This window comes from Myotis myotis, unplaced genomic scaffold (genome assembly GCF_014108235.1).
Source record: "Myotis myotis isolate mMyoMyo1 unplaced genomic scaffold, mMyoMyo1.p scaffold_m19_p_3, whole genome shotgun sequence".
Taxonomy (NCBI): domain Eukaryota; kingdom Metazoa; phylum Chordata; class Mammalia; order Chiroptera; family Vespertilionidae; genus Myotis; species Myotis myotis.
Window position 1 is genome coordinate 136,725,943 of NW_023416335.1, and position 22,962 is coordinate 136,748,904.

The 22,962-nt window shown below is 36.5% G+C and overlaps 1 protein-coding gene across 1 annotated transcript in view; it reads right to left on the minus strand.

Moving 5' to 3' along the window:
- Positions 1-22,962, minus strand: part of ACSS3 (acyl-CoA synthetase short chain family member 3) — a 152,400-nt gene that overhangs the window by 41,996 nt on the left and 87,442 nt on the right. Inside the window, exons 8-9 of the mRNA XM_036299086.1 lie at positions 20,853-21,004; positions 10,783-10,886 (exon numbers count right to left, since the gene is read on the minus strand). Of these exons, the coding sequence (XP_036154979.1) occupies positions 10,783-10,886; positions 20,853-21,004 (256 nt within the window). The remainder of the gene's footprint in view (positions 1-10,782; positions 10,887-20,852; positions 21,005-22,962) is intronic.

Here is a 22,962-nt window from a genome sequence, read left to right on the forward strand (position 1 = left end):
TTTAGGTTTTATTAACAAGTTTATTTTATTTGGGGATTTGGAGAGATGCATGGGAAGAAGTACATGGACAGACATAAGCTATATGAGACTAGCTGGTTAATGGTAGAGATTCCTGTGGCTTCCTCAACATCGGGAACCAATTCACAGAAGAATTCACTGCTAAGGCCTAGCTGCATGGTATATGGGAAACAGCCCATACAAACCAAAGATGATAACTTTTGTTGTTGTTGTTAATCCTCACCCGAGGATATGTTTCCATTGATTTTTAGAGAGAGTCGAAGGGAGGGGAAGAGACAGAGAAAGAGAACATCAGTTGATTGCCTTCTGCACCCGCCCTGACCACGGCCAGGGATGACGCCTGCAACCTAGGTACCTGCCCTTGACTGGAATCGAACCCAGGACCCTTCAGTCCGCAGGCCTACGCTCTATCCACTGAGCCAAACCGGCTAGGGCAAGATGATCACTTTTGTTATATAAGTGTTAGTGTGTATACAGATGAATACAACATTTCTGAGTGGCAATTTGTCAATTTAAACAATACTTAAAAATGCACATACCCTTTAACCCAGTTGTTCTAGGTAAGAGATATATACAAGGAAATATTTGTAGGAGTTCGCAAATATTCAGCAACAAGGACATTCATCACATATTATTTATATTAAAGTTTAAAAGATTATCCAAAAATATGAAATGGTCTATATCAAGTAGTAATGCAAAGCCATTCAAACACACTAAGATATATCTGATCGGAAATAATTCTCACAAAATGTTGTTTAGAAAATTTGTGAAACAGAATACCCAATATAATCTTTTTTAAAAAAATGCCTGTAATATACACTGAGCAAAAATAAACATCTGGGCCAAGACACATTAACATTTTAACAGAAGTTACTTCTGAATGGTGCACAAAAGGGACATTATGTTGAAGAGTTCAAAAGGTCCCACCCATAAGACTGGAATTTGTCCACAGTGGGGATAAAAAAGGCTGCAATTTGTTTGATACCCCTCCTAACACACAAGACCCATGTCCTCTCTTTTTTAATTTGGGTCACCCTTTGAAGGCTCTGACAGATAGAAAAGAAATGGAAATTATACCTTGTTTCTAGGCACAGGCCTTCAGACTTTTAGAACACTGTTTCTGGAACCTCTGAGCAGCATGTAAGATGGCCTCCTACTCTAAATTCTCCAAGACAAAAATGCCACTGGCAGCCTGGTTCCACCTATGAACCAGGAGGTCGGGGTTCTAGTCCCAGTCAGGGCACATGCCTGGGTTGTGGGCTCAATCCCCAGTGTGAGGCGTGCAGGAGGCAGCCAATCAATGATTCTCTCATTATTGATGTTTCCATCTCTCTCTCCCTCTCCCTTCCACTCTGAAATCAATAAAAATATATGTTTTAAAAAATTGCCATGGGCAAGTGTTTCTATCAACAATCTCCAGCCATTCCCAGGCAGAAGAATGAAGTGATCTTGGACCCATCAGCCCAGCACATTCAACACTAAATACCTCTAAGTCAGTGATGGCTAACCTTTTGAGCTCAGCGTGTCAGCATTTTGAAAAACTCTTAACTCTGGTGCTGTGTCACATATAGAAATTTTCTGATATTTGCAAACATAGTAAAACAAAGACATATTTTTTATATTTATTTTATATATTTAAATGCTATTTAACAAAGAAAAATCAACCAAAAAAAATGAGTCCATGTGTCACCTCTGACACGCGTGTCATAGGTTCGCCATCACTGCTCTAAGTTGTCTCAACCAACAGCACCCTGAGCACAAACTCCCTGGTTGATCTCTGCCCCTAACCCTGATACACAAAACCATGATATATGGTGGTTGTTTTAAGCCACTAGGTTTTGAATTTTTCTTTTTTTGCAAAGCAATAAACTCTTAGAATGCTCACTACTAAAAATGCTACAAAATCTTTCAAAAGAGAATGAGTGGAATTCTCAAAAAGAATTGTGCACATAATTATATGAAAACATTCTCCTAGCCTGTTACAGTTGGAATCAGATATTTTCTGTGTGCTTGAAAATCATTGTGTCAGCAGGACCAAACACAGTCCAGTCCTGGACATTTCATCCTCAGGAACTGTTTGCTGACAAGTAAATACTCATTTTTACATGATTTTAGGCTCCAGTTCCCATCATTGAGATCAGAATACTTGAAAAAAAAAAAAAAAAGCAAATCACAGAATGCAATCCCATAATGAACAGAAGAAACAGAGGACTCAGGGAAAAAGAAAAATATTGTATGTTAACAGCTATACTTCTGATGCAATCTTTTCTTATTCCAAGAATGATCATTAAAAGTCAGTCCTTCAATACATAATTATTAACTACATTCCACTCAGTGAAAAGCATTTTTTTGGGGAAAGGGAGTGTCCAGGGTGAAAAGATGTGGTAAACAGAAATAGCAGCATGTTCAAAGGTAGAGAAGTTAGACAAAGTAGGGAATGCCTGCAAGTTGTTCAACAGACAAAAGCTTGGGGGTAGTGGGTGGACAAGCGATAATAAGAAACAAGTGAGATAGAGGAGCAGAGGCAGATCCTGACGTGTTCACCGTGCAATGTTAAGGAATCTGGATATAAGTCCAGGAACGCTGGGAGACACAGGGGAATTTAGCAGAAGCGATTTGCTCAGAATTGCATTTTACAAAAATCTCTTCAGTAGCAAAGTGGAGCACTGCACCAACAATCCCAACCCAGGGCAGGAAATCAGTTAGACGTTGCTGCTCTGATGTCCTGGAAGATGAGACTAAATTTGAGGCGCACTCAGCATCGAAAGCTCTCGGTCATGGTTGGGGGTAGGGGAAGACAGCCCCAGGATTTGGTTTACAAATAAAAGTTAGCACAGAAAGAAGAGTAGGTGTGAGTGAGAGTTAAGAAGAACACGGTGGCAGGTTTGCACGTCCAGCTCTGCACATAAGAGCTCCTGCGCGTCCGGAACCCTGCCGTCCTGCCTCCACTGCGGTTCTAGAAACATTACGCTTAAGCAATATGGATTGGGAAGCTGGTGGCCCATGCAGAGAACTGACGTCCTGGAAATAAATTAATTCAGCAACCTAGTACCACGGAGGCATATTAATCACAAGCATCGTGATGGGTAGAGAAGCAGTGTGTAAAGAAACCATTCTCTCCACCTCGGAATCTATACAGTGAGCCATAAATAACTTGGATGGTGGTATCGGAAAGAAAGCAGGAAAATGAGACGTACCCGTGAAAGAAAATCAATTTAATCTTTGTGTTCAGGAGATGGTAGGATTATAGTTTAAAATACTTCATTCAAAGCAGCCTACCTTTTCCTACTGGAAGAGGCTCATTAATTCAAACTGTGAGACATTGGTCTTATCCCACACTCTTACCAGCCCGCTGCCTCCGACTGTGGAGAAACTCATAAATAACCTGCAGTTGAATTAGGTAAGAATACAGAACTAATGAAGGTGTAAGGTAAGACATATGGAGAGAGAAGTCTGGACAACACAGAACAATGAGAGTTCCGGTTCTAATCGTAACTGGCTGGTCGACTTTGGGAAATGGATCTGTGATTACTTTCCTCATCTATAAATTGAACTCTTAGGTTCCAAGTTTTCTTGAGTCTGGATTATGGACAGGCCAGGGTGCTAAAACAGCCTTTACATTCATGAAGGGTTATTTATAGAGAGGAAGGTAAAAGAAACATATTTATTGAGGGTTACTGTGCACCAGCAACTCTGTTGCACTGTCTGTATATATTTCACTTCATGTCAAGCTTTCTACAGGCCCCTGTGAATAAGCCTGAGTGGACCACGGACTTGCCTGTAGCTACAGACCAAGTGACCAAACCAGGATTTAAACACGGTGCTACTAGGATTTCGCATCACTTTTCACTACCTTTTCACTTTTCCAAGAAGAATCATATGCTGTTTTCCAAATAAGAACTAACAGCAAAAGAAGAATCAGGAGCTATATTGTGGGGCCGATAGACCCCCAGTGCAGGAGTTTATATGGAAATTTGCAGACAGTAAGGTTTGTCTAGGAAGGGTTTAAGAACGAGTTTTTTTTTATATAAAGATGTACAAACACAGGACGTATGTCACCTTTCTAGATCAGATTAAGTGTGATTCTCGCCAAGGGCAGATTTAGAATAGATGGTATTTCAAAGACCAAACCAAGTTTGTATTATTCATCGATTTCCCAGTGTTTAGTATCGTGTCCGATATAATAATGAGCACAGATAGGGTTTCTTAAAAGCAATTCTACCTATCCTAACTGCTTCATGTATAGTAATCACATTTGAAAAATACCTGACTTGAAGTTATTTCTATGTTTAATGCTATAAAGATGAAAATGTCTGATTCAATGACCGCGATTTGACTTGGGGCATTATTTTCAGATGGTTTAACTATTTGTAAACAGTGATTCACCTTCAAAAGAGAAAGTCTCACCAAGCCCACCTTACATTTGGCAAAAGATTATTCCCTCTACAAACCAAATTCACGTAGTTTACCTCTAAGCCCCTGCTTCTCAAATTATCAGTAAAAATTACCTACTTTGAAGTAAAGAAGACTGCTTTAAATGAAAAAATTGTGGTTGCCAGGCAACAAAGATAACATCAGGTCTTTTTTTTTTTCCTCTCACCAGATGGATACCATCAGCATCACTAGCTGAACATTGCTGAGATAGCATTGTGTCGATATAACTGGTTTTCTCTCAATCACAACTTCTTATGCTAGATTATATAGATTTTCTTTTCCATGAATGAAAATGATATACATTTCTTTTTGACCATTACATTGAGAAAAGGAAAAATGCAGCACTGATTCATTCCTATTACCAAAGACTGCATTGTACTATTAGAAAGCAGCATGAGGTGTGTACTGAACAACCCAGTCCATGGGGCAATGGCATTGCCAGTTCAGGCCAACCCAGCCCTTTGATGTCCACAGTGTGCATTTCAGAGTCTGCTTCAACCCATTTGAAAATCTTTGATAATCCAAAAATGTACTTTAATGAAAACTTTTCACCATAGCCCAAATTTGATGGACTCAGAAATTAAGTAAAACCCAGAAGCAAGGAATGACAAAGAGTTGAAAAGTAAAACCTAGGAAGACAGCATTTCATTGAACAAGAAGTATTTTACTCCAAGATCTGCTGCCAGAGGAGCATTCGCTAGTGATTACTGGTTCCCCAACCACAGAGTAAAGGTTTTAAATCATTCAAGATTGAGTCTTCAAGGTAAAGTCACCAAGAAGATGTTTTCCTCATTGTCAGTCATAGAGAGCCTCTTATGTGTTCACTCTAGGAAGGAATTTTGCAGGAAAATATACAGGATTTTGCAGGGGCACAAGCTAAGTATGTATTCATTAGAAGAAAGGCACTCATAGCTAGCACATAGTTGTAAAACGTTTTTTAAAAGGCAGAAATAACAAGTGTCATAAAGCTTCCAGTGTTGAATTCCAGACACGGAGAAAATTGCCTATAATCAGCTGAACTTAGAACTACAGACTGACAGATTGAAACCTTTCTGCAATAAGTACATCAAGTCTGATGCACAAAAGTGGAATGTTAGAGAACGAAAGGGTAACAAAGGAAAAGGATGATTCAGAAAAAAAAAAGTGGCTTAAACTTTGATACCCTACCTATAAAATGTTCAAATCCTGGCTGTATTCACAATTAGTCTACTTAGGAGGAATGAGACACTGCTATATTTAAGCCTGTACCATCTCCTCTAAAAATCTCTACCCAGGATAATTACCATTAAACTCTAGTGACGTATTCCATTTTGTATTTTGATTCTTGTAAATAAAATGTATTACTGTCTTTTTAAAATACCATGTGCTAATGGATCTTTCCAGATAAACCAAAGTATGAGGACTAAATTGAGCCAGCCTAACCAATTTTTGAGTTCACAACTATTGTCCCAGTTGTCCTTTCTCAGGAAATATGTCTTACCAAACTGCAAAAATAAGGATTATCACATCCAGTAACCTTGACACATTTTAATAACACAGTATTAGGATGTGTGTGCTTTGAGGATCAACGATTTTGATTTAAAAACTGGCATGATTGAATTTGCTGGTGCCTTTGGGTCCACTTTAATAAAATGCAGAATTATCAGATTCCTCCTCAAAGGAGGAGGATTTAGACTATATATAGAATATAGTTACTTCAGAACTAGCAATTGCAATTAAAACTGCAGCAGGTCAATCAAACAGGGAGAGAAATACTGTGATTACTGCAAGATGTAGGAACTCAGCAAAGAAGGCTCAAGGCAGATAAAGTCAGATCAATAACTTCAATCGTCACCAATGTCTCAATCCATTAGGTGACTGTGTTTTCCCATTGAAATCCCTCCATGGGGTTTTAAAAATTCTGTGAAAAAGTTTAGTCCTCCATTGGTCCTCCACTGAAGTGACAGAAACAAAACAAATAAACCAGCCACAAAATCACCCAGTGCTGCTCAAGTTCCTGGGCTTAAGGATACTTGAAACACTTTCAACATAAGCTCTAGATCTTCTCATGGGAACACACAGATATGTCTTGCCAGCAAGTAGAAGGAATTATGGATTCTTTTTTTTTAAATTTCTTTATTGGTTAAGGTATTACAAATGTGTCCTCATTTCCCATTAACCCCCAGCATGGGTTCTTTTATTCTAAACCATTTACCAAGTTGTCCCTTATAAACACCATTATGGAACTTGAATATTCTAACTTTGTAGCTGTTGCCTTTGATTAACTGATTGCAAGTGAAGGAATAAAGTGTTTCTAACTAGGATTAAATAGCATTAAAAAGTGGGAAGTCATCTCAGACGGTGTTGCGCAATGGTTAAGCACTGACCCATGAACCACGAGGTCACCAGTTCTATTCCCGGTCAGGGCACATGGCCGGGTTATGGGCTGGGTTGTGCAGGATGATGTTTCTCTCTCATTGATATTTCTATCTCTCTCCCTCTTCACTTCTCTCTTTCTAAAACTCAATAAAAACATATATATTTTTTTAAAGTGAGATGTCAAACTGTTTTGTTACAATCATTTCTAAACCAGTATCATGTTGTATAATAAACTGGAAAGAAAAGAAGGGAGTGGGGAGGGGAGGGGAGGAGAGGGGAGGGAAGGGGAGGGGAGGGGAGGGGAGGGGAGGGGAGGGGAGGGGAGGGGAGGAAGAAAAATTAAACCTCGAAAAGGAATAAATTCTAATTTGTTTTGGGTTTCAGTGGTCAGTCTCTGAAATTTAATTCTTTTTTTGTATTTGGTCATTCACTCATAAGAAAAACAATTCCTTTATAGTCATCTTGAATAAGAAAAAAAATCCTTTTGAAGGACACTGTGCACTGAACTGACAGTTTTTTCTTCTAAACCTGTGCTTTCTGTCTGATTTGTGGAAAAGCTGCTCTTAGTACTAAAAATGATCTATAACAGTACAGTGCACACCTGAGGATAATGACATTCTGTCCGTTTAGTTTTTGGCATATGAACTGCCATATCTTGATGAAACAATTATCTGTTCTCTTAATTTTCCCTTTTTAAATTATGATTATAGCATCCCTGTTTCTCTATCTTTATGTAAAAAAACAAAATGAAAAATCTTTTCAATAATCCAGATGCTTTCAATCACCTTATCTATAAGTTACTGTGAAGATTAAACATCTAGGTGAGTGACAACAATTCATCTTTTATCCAGATTCATTTATCATATAGCTACAACTCACCTTTCTACACGTAGCAAGACCAATTTCCTTCATGAGAGCATGGAATGCCTACATCATTAGAATCCAAAACAAGGGCTTAATGCTTCAGTAGTGTTGAACTGAGACAATTCTTTATTTAAACACTCCTATGAAAAATTGATCTGCTCTTGAATTTTCCATGATTAGTTCTCAATTTAGAATCTTAGATATTATTCAAATCAGATATCAAAGTTGGTATTAATGGGCCAAAAGGGGATGTTAGTCACTGGAAATGTGTTGTTGCTAATACAAATTTCACGTGTAACAAAACCTACATGGTAATAAAGTGGATTGACTGTGTGTGCCTTCTTATAAACCAAGTCACAGAAACCAATCAATTTTTATTCATACATTTTAGTTACTTAACATATCCTTTACTAATTCCAATTACACATCCAAGTTTCTAAACAGCTCATGTGTACACACATATTAATGTAATCAGAGAGCAAATTCATAAATTATACATCATATGGAAGGCTCATAAAAGTATGCAATTATATTAAAAAATCAATTTATAAGTCAATAACAAGATAGAGACCTTGTGAAAAACTTGGAATTTGAAATAAAGAAAAAAATTCCTTTGGGAAAAGTTTAACATTTCCTCCCCTGTTATTCAATTTTTACTGGCATACCTCTTACAGAAGTGTTCTACCATCTATTTGACATTTAAAACATTAGGAAATTCATGAATATGCTAGAAATATTGAATTTATCTTTCCTTTTCCTAAGAGTTAAGTGTAATCCACAAAGTATTTGTCTTTTCCCTTTGGTGGCTTAACATTAAATTAAAGTCACCTTAAGATCAATTTGATATCACCTTAGTAAATGTGAGTGGTTGCCAAAGGTAAATTTCAGTGTCACTCCACAATTATTTTCCACAACATACAACTTTGAAAATAATTTTTTTTTCAATGCAAATGAGATAAGATTCTAACTACATTTTGTTAGTAGCTGACATCTATATCACCTCAGGGGAATTTCTTTTATAAAGTACAAAATTGCCTAGTTAGTTAGTAAGCTACCTACCTACCTGTCCATATGTATATATTTGTGTGCTTTAATTGGACACAATATCAAATGCTGTGCAGTTGACTGGAAGGGGAGTGGAAAGAATCAGTCATTATTAGCAGAAATCCACTCTGTTTTTCACAGTAATGAGCAGCCATTCAAATATGATTAAAGTGACAGCACACTGACATAATGTGGCTATTAATTCTCTCTGAACAATACATTAAAGAAAAATTTGGAATTCACATGAAACTCAGTACCCACCAGGGACCTCATATGCTTGTTTCTCAGGCTTCAGTGAGCTTTTCTGTATGCCTGAATGCCCTAACTATCTATATCTGCACAAGCTGTTGTACACAAATCTATCAATAAAAGTAAAATAATTATCGTTATATTTATTAATGTGTCGCTTTCTTTCAGCAAGCTTTGGCGTAGTCAACTTTAAGGAGGAAAAAATAAAAACAAAAAACCTCTTTGTAAGCATTTGTGTAAAGTCGCTTCAGTGTTGGGAACAACACTGCCATTAGACCAAAGGGCAGCCATCTCAAAGGTGACAGGATATTCTTCTCTTTCAGCTTAAATGTCTGTTAAACTCTCCTGGTAAGTAGGAGATGCATCAATTTGATAAATACTCTTCCTTAGAGAGGCAATAACTCTTTACTTGTTTTTATGTATTTATACACATAGCATTGCTCTTTATCCAAATTCAATGTGTGTGTTTTTTATTTCCTAAATAGTTACAAATCTAAATTTAGATAAGAAGTTCCTCTTTCAGTTAGCAAAAAGGAATAGAAGCTCTGATTTTTGCTTTATTTAAGGGACATCTTTTCTGCTCTGATTATTTATTTTACATTAGATATTGCAAAAGATATAGAAAACACACTCTTTTTTTCCCTAAGAGAAATATCCAAGAAGATAATATAAAGCTACAGTTTATCAGAATCAGAGTTCTAAAATGACAAACACTGAAATTAAGTTTTAGTCACTCACTTGATCTTTAGATTATAAACATTTTAAAAATCAGATGTAATTTTTGCAAAGAAACTTTATTAATGTTTAATCCAAATTTGATATTCTTCCCTAGTTGCTCATAAGATGGAGATTCTGAAAACACTAGTATAAAAGCGGTGATCTGTTGTACTGGTTAAGTAGAACTGAACTGAAGTATGTACATATGAAAGCTACAAGATTCTCATAGCTCATAGTTACTCTCAGTAGCTCAGAGGGAAACCCAACAAAATCCCTACACTCAGTGAGGAGCAGAACAGATTCCAAATAATCTACTGACTTTCACAAATGTACACAATTACTCCTCAAACGAAGCAGCAGAAAGGTGTGTGGGTTTTTTTTATTTGTACCAAAGCTTATATTCTATCTATTTAATATGACAGTTTGTTTTCCAAGGGTCACTTAGGGAAAGGAAAATCGGGAATAAATCAAATAAGTTAATAAATAATTATATATAATATGTGTGTGTGTGTGTGTTAAAGAAAAATACATTTTTCTGCCTTGAATGCTAAGCAGAAATATTTAGTTTTATAGAGCACAAGAAGAGAGCCAGACAACCACAGGAAATCCTACGAGAGAAACAGTGCTTGTAAAAAACACACACAGAGAAAAAAACCTCTTAGAGCAGTGTGCAGGGTGTATAGGAAAGCAGAGAGAACAGAGATGAGTGATGAGAGTAATTTAAATCCAGTCAGATGATAATGAGGTTTCCACAGCTCAAAGACAATGGAGTATTGAAGGTAGAATGAATGCAACAGACACTTCAAAGAAAAATCTGAGAGTTAGTGATTTACTGAATATGGAAAACAAAGAGAAGGAGAAGCAAAACAGGTGTTCGGTGCTTTACACCTAGGGACCAAGAGAATGGTGGCATCAATGTAATTTATTGAAGACATTTTTAGCAATAGAATAATCAAACAATTGCTTATTTCTGCTGAAACCAGAACCATCTGAATGCTGAGTTTGTGCCTGATGGTCGAAATTTAGAACTTCCTCCAATTCTTGCAGTGTTTTTGAGCATTTCTGCAATATCTATGTACATATTTAGAAAATGCTCACCAGTTTGCCACCAATGGTCTAAGACGGGTACTCTGAAGACCTTTTTGGACCATTCCAGAGTCTCAACATCACATCGTTCTCCAGCCACAAATAATGTTTTAAACCTAAATATAAGAGGGAGAGTGAATTCAAGTTATTCCTTGAAAATAAATCTAAATAACTTCATCTACATTCTTTTAAACATTGTACAATCTAACCACAGTAATTTTCTCTGAGGAAAGCAGCCATATTACCAGTATATCATACTGCAAAATGGTGAGAGACATGATTTGTTTTGACCCAAATGTAACTTAATACACATCATGGCACTGGAGAGAGGCATTTCAAAAGTACAATTCACAGCTACAGCTTCTCAGCTTTGAAAAGAGCAATCAAGCTGATCTCTATCACGTATCTGTCATCTTCATCTAATGCTTAAAGATGAAAACCCCTTTCCCCCTTGACATTATCCCTGTTAATTTTAGCTCCAAGTTTGATTGCTATGTTCACCTTAGGTCTATACACAAAATACACTCTCAAGTATCAACTAAGACAACAACTATGCTCATAAATATGATGCATGTGCTTCTTTTTATGAGTTCCTTTGGTAACGAGTACTCTGATTTCAAGCACATATTTCCCCTGTTTCAAGGACGTATATATAGGGAAGATAGTAAAAAGTAAATACCATTATGGCCTTCAAAGTTTAAAAAGGCTCTTATGGAAAGGAATACATGATGACTGAGAAATGAAGAATCTTTGGCAGGGAGCACCATGCCACAAAATAAAAAGGATGAAATAGAAATATAGAATTGATTTGACACTATTGCTGGTTCATTGAGGGAATGACTATTTTTCTTCTATTCTCAATGCCCATGACCTGTCAAGACAAGGACTGTGTGCATGAAGAGTTAATTTATATCATCAAAGTAAAAGAACAATCAAATAAATGAAAACCTGCCTACCCAATGTAATACTGCCACAGAAGATTTATTGCCATTCCCTAAACTTATATCATCTCATGAAGATTCATGGAGATTCAAATATTCTCATCTTTACTTTCTAACAACATGCATATCCTGTCTCTGCTATAAACACACATTTCATTCTATAATTATTTGTTTCTTATCTATTGCCCACAGTGCACTGTGAGCCCCTTAGGAGCAGTCATCTTTATCCCTCAATACCAATCAAAATACCTGGGAATTTTAAATACTGAAACATTTCTAGAAGGTTCGAAAGACGAAGTACAGAGGTGGGGAGTTGGCAAAGTTTATGTCAGCTTGACTCATTCTATTGAGTAAAAGAGGAGGCATGTTGTTTTGTAAGAGCATGGAAATTGACAAAGGAACAGTGGCTTGAAGAAAGAAAAGTCTTGGTTATTTTGGGGAATTTTAAATGTATTACATAAAAGTGAAAGAACTAAAGAGCAGCTTCTTGGCTTTCATAAACTCAATCAGTAACCTAAGAGGCTAAGTCAACACAGCACAGGGTGAGTGTAGTACAAAAAAGAAGGGATGGCAAATCAATGTTTGTGAATCTAAACAAGGCAAGAGAAATGGGGAAACAAGGTAGGAATAGCCATGATGGAGAAAATTATCAGGAAAAATAATGGGGTCACAGAAGAAATTTTAAAAAATCAGTAAAAGCAAAGGCACTGTAGGATCAGAAAAAAAGAGGATGTAGTTGTAAAAGGGGAATTTCAAACTTTGAGATCTTTACAATGTGTCTGTTCTGAGAGAGGATAGTGTTTATGGTAACAGAGAGAATCTAACATTGAAAGACTGGATAAAATAAGTGTATTGATAGAGAAATTTGTCCTCCAGATATTAAAAATCACTTAAGGATGGTAACAGTCAAGAGGAGAGAGGACGTCCATGACTTGTTGACTAAAGTTGCTGAAGAGAGATCTGAAGAGAAGAGAGGGTTACAGAAATTGCAAGAGCTTTAATAGAAGATGAGCAATTAAAAACAGAATGATCAAACTCTCATGAGCTCAACTTTAATATCCTCCTTAACTTTTATAAATAATCATGACCCTAAAGGTGCAGTTCGGCCTCAAGAGTCTCAATGTGGACATTTCAGACGCTCAACAGCCACAGTAGCTAGTGGCCACCAAATGGAATAATGCAATTAGATCATGACTTTCTGAAGCAGCAGCAAAATTCCTACGTTGGCCAGGATGATAATTTTTCTTAGTTAACACTATATACACAATTCCTCCTCAAACCATTATGTCAATATTTTTTACTTGTATCTGAGTGCATGTACATGTGTGGGTGTGCAAGTGACAATAAATGCAACGAAAACAATCTGTTACTTAATGTTTCTATAAGAAGGCTGTCATCACAATAGCTTTGCAAAATTTTGGGTTTGGTTTGGTTTGGCTCAATAACTTGTCATAGTTACAGGACTTCATATAATGGTACAAGGCACTGCCAAAAATAATGTTTGAGTCTGGCTGGTGTGGCTCAGCGGTTGAGCATCCACCTATGAACCAGAAGGGCATTGTTCCATTCCTGACCAGGACACATGCCTGAGTTTTGGGTTGGATCCCCAGTAGGGGGCATGCAGGAAGCAACAGATCAATGATTCTCTCTCACCATTGATGTTTCTCCCTCTCCCTCACCTTCTCCCTTCCTCTCTGAAATCAATAAAAATATATTTAAAAAAAATAATGTTTCAGTAGTTGCCTCGTGGCATATTTTCCAACTACTTAGCCACTAGTCAGACCTGGGCCTCATCATGAATGGGCTTGTAGAGCAGTACAAGAAACTTAGATTTCATCATGAAGGAAGTGAGAAGCTAATTAAAGCCAATTAATGATTTTAAACAGGAGAATGGCACAGGGAGATTTTTGCCTTAGGAAGACTCCATCGGCAGTAGCGTGGCAGGTGGATGGAAGGTCAGGGCAGGAGCCCTGGGGTCTGGCTGTGGGAAGCTGTTGCCCCGAGTGAAGAAGTGGTGAGGACCAAACCCCAGGCCGACCTGGGAGAGGAGGCAGACAGAATTATTCAGGTCTGAGCAAACAGACTCATCACTACAAGACCACTCTCATTTCCTTTAAAATCCTTTTAGAAGACATTGTATGCTGTTGGAAGAAGAAAACCAAGACATAAATAAACAATAACAACAACAAAAACTCTCAAATACTTAATCCTAAATAAAAGTAAAATGTAAGAAAACATAATTGAGAGGAAAACACAGGTAATCATGACAAATTGTGAAAGCAGAAAAGACTGAATGAAAATGTAGTTCCATTGTTTTTGTGCTGCTTCAAGTTGTATCACACACACTTTTGAGACTGACAATTGATACATGATTTAAAATTTAGATTAAGTTAAAAGTATATTGTTGTTGTATATCATAGGAAATTTGAGGAATGAAAAGAATACACATATGTTATTGTACATATTAGGGTTTTTATTGTAATTTTGCCATTTATGACTGCAGGAGGTTTCAAACATAGTTTTCCAATTGATCAAAAAACTATTCTTTGTACTTCATTGAAGATGTAATAAATGGAAAGAAAATGTAATCATTTTCTAGAGCATATTTTATGTTTTTTACCTCCTTTTTCATCAATAATACAAGTGTAGCCTAGCCAGTGTGGCTCAGTAGCTGAGCATAGACCTATGAACCAGGAGGTCACTGTTCGGTTCCCGCTCAGGGCACATGCCCGGGTTTTGGGCTGGAACCCCAGTGGGGAGCACGTGGGAGGTAGCTGATCAATGATTCTCTCTCATCATTGATGTTTCTCCCTTTCCCTTTCTCTCTGAAATCAATAGAAATATATTTATAATAATACATGTGTAGTACACTTATTAGTCTAAAACTTTTCTTTAAGAACAGAATTTAATTTTCAATAGTTTGCTGTTTGAAAAAGTAAACAATATCCACCCAGCTGGTGTTGTTCAGTGGTTGAGCATGGACTCATGAACCAGGAGGTCAGGCACATGCTTAGGTTTCAGGCTCAATCAATACCCAGTAGGGGGCTTGCGGGAGGCAGCTAATTGATGATATTACTCTCATTAATGTTTATATCTCTCTCTCCTCTCCCTACCTCCCTCTGAAATCAATAAAAACATATATTTTTTAAAAAGAATATTATGCATCTAGATCATTTGTATTAAAATATGTAAAATGATAGGTTTGGTTGATGCCAACAATATAAAGAAAAAAAAGATATTTATAGTTATAAAAGGCAGCATTTCCATCATCTGTCAAACCACAGATTACTTCAAAGAGCTCTAGATGTTCCAGATAGTTGTATGTTTAGTTTATATATAAAATTGAAGATCTAGAACTTCAAAAGTATTTATTAATAAAAATGATGCTAAACAATGTCAATTAAAAATGTTAGCACAAAATACAAAATATTTTTTGGCTAATGAAGAAACAATAACTTGATATTACCAGCATTTTTACAAGTTTTATCATAATTTTTATTTAACTAATTTTTGGCATTATTTCCCAGCCAAGTAAATTACAATTAAACAATTAATTATTACAATAATAAGCCATGCACTAGCAATAAATTCATATCTGATGGCAAATTTTAGCATTACGTATCTTAAAACTTAGTATTTATTGCTATAATTGTCCATTATAATTCTATTGTATTTCTTTCCTTAGATTTGAATTACATTAATATTATGGTAGTAATCTTTATGCTGGCACTAATGCAAAATAGAAATATTTAATATTCAATAAAAAAATGGTAAAAGTGACAGCTAGCTTCACCACAAGTTAGAGACCTTTCCGTTTCCATTAAACTCAAGATGAGAAAAAATTTTGAAATCATTGGTGATTTAGAAAAATGTAAAAGTAGTATAGACATTTCCTTTCCCTGGATACATTACAAACTATCATTCACCTGTGGCTATTTAAAAGTTAAATCAATTAAAATTGAAAAAAATTGAAACTATCATTTTTTTTAGCAGTATTAATCCTTTGTCAAGAGTTTAGTAGTGACATGTGGCTAGTACCTACCTTATAGAGCTCAGGTTTATTAGATAGTGCTACCCTAGATAATTATAGACTAACTAGATTCGTGCACTGGTGGGGTCCCTCAACCTGGCCTGTGCCCTCTCGCAGTCCGGGACCCCTTGGGGGATGTAGTAGTGCGTGAAGCAGCAGGCAGCTGGGGAGGAGCCTGAGACCAGGCCAAGCGCTGCGCTGCTCCTGCTCATCCTGGCCCTGCTGTGCCTGCTGCCACTCAGTAAGCTCGCTGAGCAGGGCTCCTGCTGTGGGAGCGCACTGACCACCAGGGGGCAGCTCCTGCATTGAGCATCTGCCCCCTGGTGGTCAGTGCACATCATGGCGACCAGTCGATCAGTCGTATGGTTGCTTAGGCTTTTACATACATAGATTAATTATCTGAATGATATTATGATGGTAGCACACACACAAAATGACTCTACTTCCAAATTTATAATACTAAAAATATAAACAAAAAACATAATATGCAATATTCAGAGTAGGAAAAAGGAGGGGGGGGCATTAATAGGAAGGAGACCTACACACCTTCCCCCAACTTTATGTAAAATTGAGTACAGCCCTAACCGGTTTGGTTCAGTGGATAGAGCGTCGGCCTGCGGACTCAAGGGTCCCAGGTGGTCCCAGGTTCGATTCCGGTCAAGGGCATGTACCTTGGTTGCAGGCACACACCCATTAGGGAATGTGCAGGAGGTAGCTGAACGCTGTTTCTCTCTCATCAATGTTTCTAACTCTCTATCCCTCTCCCTTCCTCTCTGTAAAAAATCAATAAAATATATTTTTTTAAAAAACTGAGTACAATTTGAGATTAAAATAAAGTTGAAAATTAAGCAAAAAGGAAACAGAAAAATGGTAGTGTTATCAAATTAATTTTAGTCCAAAATGGACAGGAAGCTGCACTGAAATGAATAAAGAGCTAAAAGATAAATTCTAGTGAAGAATTTCCAGGTAATAAAGTAGGGACAGAAGAAAACTAAAATGAATGTCTTATTCAAGGTCCATAAACTACCAAACCAGTGAAAATTACTCTTTATTTATGCCAAAAGAAGTTAAATTTAGATTATTTCAGTGATGCTGCATCAACTCCTAGTTCACATGACAAACATCATTATTTTTTGCCATCAGTGTGCCTGTGGTTATCTCCATCTTTCCTTCATTCTATTTTCTCCTACTCTTCCCCAGTAGAAGAAAATTACTTTTTCAAGAAAAAACTCAAAGTACTTTTTGAAAAAAACTCTCCACCATTTTGTTATTGTTATTTATCATATTAATTTTGGCTTCTGTTTAAACACAATATCCTATTATGATTGTTATGCCAAATATATAAATTCAACAAAATATTTTATCAGTTTTATCAGTTACTTATTTTTTAAACCCATACCATTCCCCCATGTGTATTTTTTTCTTTTATGAAAGTCTTTGGACAATAAGTTCTTTTAGCTTTGTCCATATGAACATTTGTCTATTTTGCCCTCAGTCTTTAATAAAAAAAAAAAAAAAAAAATTAGTTTGACAATTCTCCCTCAGCACTTTGAAGATCCTTCACAGTTGTCATCTGAAATCTATTAGGATCAGTTTGATTTTCCTCTTTGGTGCTCTGTTGATTCTCTCTGGTAGTTTATAGATTTTATCTATAGCCTCAGCTTATGTTTTACAACTTCCAAATGGCATGTCCATTGAGAATTTACTTATATCTAACCTGCTTAGTACTTGGATGGCACTTCCACCTGGGATATATCTGAATACAACCAGCCTTACCACTTTCTATTCCAGTCATTTCCAGTCTATAGAAATGTTTTTGTTTTTTAGCTCATCTCTGATGCTAGGCTTTTTCTCTTTTGTGTTAGCTCTCATTGCTAAGTTATTGGAAAAGAAAGGCTGCATGAAGTAAGAGGTACTGTGATATCTTGAATGGAAATCCCAGCACTGAATACAGGAGTGGGCAAAGTAGGTTTACAGTTGTTCATATGGAAAAGGACATTCAGGTTATGAATATTACAATAGCTTTATTAACTCAAAGGAATGTCACAATGGCAAAGTACACTTACATATAATCTCATATGTGCTCCAACTGCCGGCCTTCATCATTTACACATTCTTGTAGACTACTTGCTATACTCAAACACAATTGTAAACCTACTTTTGCCCACTCTTGCATTTACTAACTTAAGATTGAACTTGAAAATCATAGGAAAATAAACTATTATGATGTGATGTAAAAGGGAAATGAGTTAGAAAGCAGGAGATAATAATAGCTAAGACTTGTCTATGTTAAGAACTGTTACAAGTGCTTTGCATGTCTTAGATACCTTTTATTTTCATTATACTCTTGCTCTATTACTCTTTACAGTGAATAAAGGTGGGGGAGGGAAGCTAGATCTAAGGTCTCACACAGCCAGTTAATGGTACATTGAACCCAGCTAGTCTAATTCCAGAGTCAGAATGTTAACTACCATACTGTACTGCCTAGTTCCAGCTTTGTCCCAGAGTAGTTGTGAAATCCAAGGGATACTATTTCACCTCTCTATGACAATATTTTCTCAACTGTAAAATGAAATAGCTCCATTAGATGACTTCTAATCTATTTTTCCAAATTCTAGAATATATAGTTCTGGTTATGTAAGTACAAAAGGTCTTGAACATAAATATAAAAGTACTAGAGGCCCGGTGCACGAAATTCGTGCACAGGTTGGGTCCCTACGCCTGGCTGGCTATCAGGGCTGATCTGTGGGGCAACTGAGGGGGCCCCAACTGGCACCCACCTTGGCTGACTTGGCACTGCCCACTTGCCAGCCCAGGCACCCCCCCACCACTGCCAGTCACCTCCCTCTGTGGGGTGACTGGCGGGGCGATCGGGGGGCCCCTGCCTTGACTGGCCTGGTGGCACCCACTCACCAGCCCTGCCCCCCCACCACCACCAGTTGGGGCCTGCCAGCTGGGGGCAGCTCCTGTGTTGAGCATCTTCCCCCTGGTAGTCAGTGCAGATCATAGCGACTGGTTGTTCCGCTGTTCGGTTGATTTGCGTATTAGGCTTTTATTATATAGGATAGTTATATGAGAAGAGTTGAATTCTGGTATTTATTCTGTCTCTAAACCAAATTTAACCTTTTTTGGACCTCAGTTTCCTTGTTTTAAAAATGAGATAGCTGGATTTCTTTGATCCCTTCTGTTTCTAACATTCTCTTAGTCCACAAATGAGAATCCATTAAAGTAGTTCAGTGAAGGTATTATCTCTGAATAGACTAAAAATATGTGAAAAGTGAAAGTTGCTTTTATCCCACAAATGATAAAAATCTCTAGGCTTTGTGAGTTTCTTACTTTACCTCTCACAGTAAAAGAATGTTTGTGGTATTTAGTTAGGAGTGTGGGGCCTAGTCAAATTGCCTGGATTATTTTCTTTCTCAAGAGTTACTTAAATGCTCTGGGACCAATGTTACTCATTTGTATAATGAAGATAATCACAATTCCTATTTATTATGATGACAAAGCAAGATAAAAGTAAGCTGCTTATGGCTAACACATAGATTTTGAGTATTTGCACTTATTAGTAGTAGTAACTTGAATAATTGAAAGTGTTTGCAGAGTCTTCATTCCTAAACACCTAGTAGAAACATATGTGCACGTAATCATAAATAATTTAGTTGCCTAAACACAAAGGAGCATGATCAGGAGGAACTTAACTGCAATTTCTTTTACGCTAAAATCTGACTCCGTATCTTTATGTATTCTTTGGTAAACGATGACTTAATAGCCAATTAGGATTGTTTGATGCTTTAAACATTAGGCGAATTAGAAGCAGCTCCTGCCTTCACAGAAATGATGGCATCTAAAGCCCACATACAAACGGAAAAAGAAGACGATGCAGCAAATGAGCAAGCTTAGTTTGCTGGTCACACAAGTGAATGCCCTGCAATCAGAATGCGTTCGTCAGTAAAGAGACACTGCAAGAAACCACAATCACTGCTTCTTCAAAGATGGAACTGTCTTAAGATGTGAAGATTACACACAGCCTCAAATGCATTTGCAAAGTTTATATTTCTATCCTTTTGACTAAAATGCAGGAAACCTAATGGAAATGTCACAATTGAATGAAGAAATAGAGGGCTAATATAAATATTATAATAGAGGATTCATTTTATGAACACCTTTTATTTTAATAAGAGAGTAATCTTTGGATGATAAGTACATTTGGATGTAAACACGGATCTACTTTTTAATAAAATAAAAAAGGAAAAAGAAACAAATAAAACCCTGCCAAAACTGATTGCTTACATCTGTAATTGGTGTGTGTTATCTATTTTAAACTCCTTCTTTGGGCCATAGCAACACAAAATTAGTAACATTTGGCTTTTAACTTAAAAAAATTCAAACCGACTTCATGCAAACACACTTTCTGACTTGAGAAAACAATAAAATCTCTTCCTTTAGTTTATGATAGCAGTGACCTATTTCAAAGAGATTCGATGAGAATCGATGCTGGAAACTGACTTAAAGATATAAATTACTATAATTATCTTTGGATATACATATCATTAGGCTAAAGAGGATGTCAATAAGCCAGCATAAAAATATCTAAACTCTTCACAGCATATTATTATAAAATAATAAAAATAATTTCCTTCACTCTTTCAACAAAGGTAATTTGAGCTATAAAATTCGTATTTTATCTGTATATGTAAAATAAAATAATATTTTTCTTCTATTAAAACCATTGTTTTATTTTCAAAAGACAGGTATATACAGAGATACAGATCTAGATTATACAGGTATACATCTATATAAAATGCATATGTGTATGCATTTTAATTTCTAGTCAGCACTTTACTTTAAGAAAAATATAAGCAGCGTAGTTTTAAAAATACTTGGGTAATATTTGAACTGACATAAGCATAATGTGGTATTTAAAAATATCCATGGTGTAATTAAAATAATTCCAAGTATTTCAAAGATATGTTTAGAAGAGTCATTCTTGCTATCATTCAGAATCGTTGGGCTCTCTCCATAAGATACTGCAGTGCCAGAAAAAATAAAACGTTCAGTTATTCATTCAGATTGCGGTTTTTGATGTAATTTGCCTTGTGCATCCCATTCACCTTGTTAGCGAGTACTGCTTCCCCAAGGCTGCCCCAGGGTCCTGTTGACGGATTGCTCTAATTGCAGTGGGCGCTGTAAACAAGGCAGCTACTCCATGCTCCGCCAGCACGCGGAAATAAGCTCCAGCATCTGGTGTTCCCACAGGCTTCCCCTACAATGAGATTCGTTTAAAATGTCACTGAGTAAAATGCCTCATATTTCATTGACGGGTCAACACTTACACATTTAACACAGACACGTTAATAAACTGGGACTCTCAGCAAGTCTTACTTGTAAAACATTCCCATGTTCTATCATAAATAAAACAAACCAAATGCCCTGGCATCAGAGAGGTCGTTTGTTCCATTACAACAACCTAAAAGCTTTTCAAACTCCGATGTTTCTTTTCTTAAGTTTTGTAATTCAAACTAACAGTACCCAACAGCCTGCTATTTTATAAGAAATTAAATAGATGGTTTTGCATGGTAGGCTGAATGAGAAATACATTGCTAACTTATCTTTTTCTCAAGATCACTATTACAAGCGACAACAAATCTTAAAATATCTGAGAAGAGAGAAAAATCTGGAATCACAGTGATTTCTGAGCAATGACCTTTTCAATTAAATGTCTCACTCCAAGGATAGCAAATTCTATGAATTTTGTTTAAAACCCAATAAGACATCCCAAAATGCATATTTCCCACAGCCTCAAAATGACATTATACACGTTCAATCAAAATTCATGCATAAAAATCTAACAATTATGACAAACTATGCAATTAAAAAGAACATAAAGCATTTTTAATTGATGTTTCTGCAAAGTGGAAAATGAGCATGTCATTTAAACAAATAAATAATTCTGTAAAAAGCTGAAATGACCCACAAAAATCTATCTTGGCTCTGCCACACCCATTATTCTTCAGTCCATTCTCATCTGTGCTGCTTTTTCTGTTTCTAAATCAACGTGCCTGGAATGTTAATATATGTTATATATGTACCATTCCTTAAACTTCTTTGACCACATGTCCCATCTGAGCACCCCAAGGATCTGATGGTCTGGAAAACACACTAGGGAAACACTGAACTAAGATAAAGGAGGGAAGAATTTGCTGGCAGTAAACTTAGAGATCTCCCCACAGAGAATAATAAATGAAAGATAATAATATAAGGCAGACCATAACCGTTCAATAATATAGATTTACTATCCACTTCTAATTGGACCTTTGATGGGGTATGATTTCTATTTTACTTTTATTTTTTTCATTGTTGATTTTATTATTCTTTAATGAAAATTACATTAATTTAAAAAAAAACTCTTTAGGACTTCCTTATGTCCTATTGCTTTTTTTTCTTGCTCCTTTTTTAAAATATATTTTTATTGATTTCAGAGAGGAAGGGAGAGGGAGAGAAAGATAGAACATCAATGATGAGAGAGAATCACTGATCGGCTGCCTCGTGCATGCCCACTACTGAGGATCGAGCCCACAACCCAGGCATGCGCCCTGATCGGGAATCGAACCATGACTTCCTAGTTCTTAGGTCAAAGCTCAACCACTGAATCATACAGGCTGGACTCTCTTAATACAAAAGAAAGTATTATTGCAACTAGAAATTTATTTTTTATTATCCCAGCTATCCCAAAAAACTTGATTGTATTTTATTTCATTACCACCTCATATAGATCAACAGATTGACACAGTATATAATCTGGCAACTCATGTACATAATTTGACTAACACATTTTGAAGCCTTAAGCACAGCAATCTGAAAATGAGTCAGCAACTTTATTCTTTCTAACCAAACAAGGTAAACATTTGACTTTTACTTCTTTGATCTTAGGCACTGATCAGCTCCTTGTGCAGTAGATTGCGACTGAGAAACTTGATATTAACGCCATAAGAAATGATTTGTCAGCTGACCTTATGCAATTGACTTGCCATTTTCTTGCTTGCTAAATCAGAATAAATCACTGATCTAATATTTCCTCAATAAGCTAAAAGCGCTGAGATAATATTTTAAAGTAGTTTGACCTCCAGTGAAGAAAGATATTTTATATCCAATCGAAGTTCATGCGACAATAATATACTTACTAAAAGATGATATGCGCATCATAATGAACATGCTATCCCA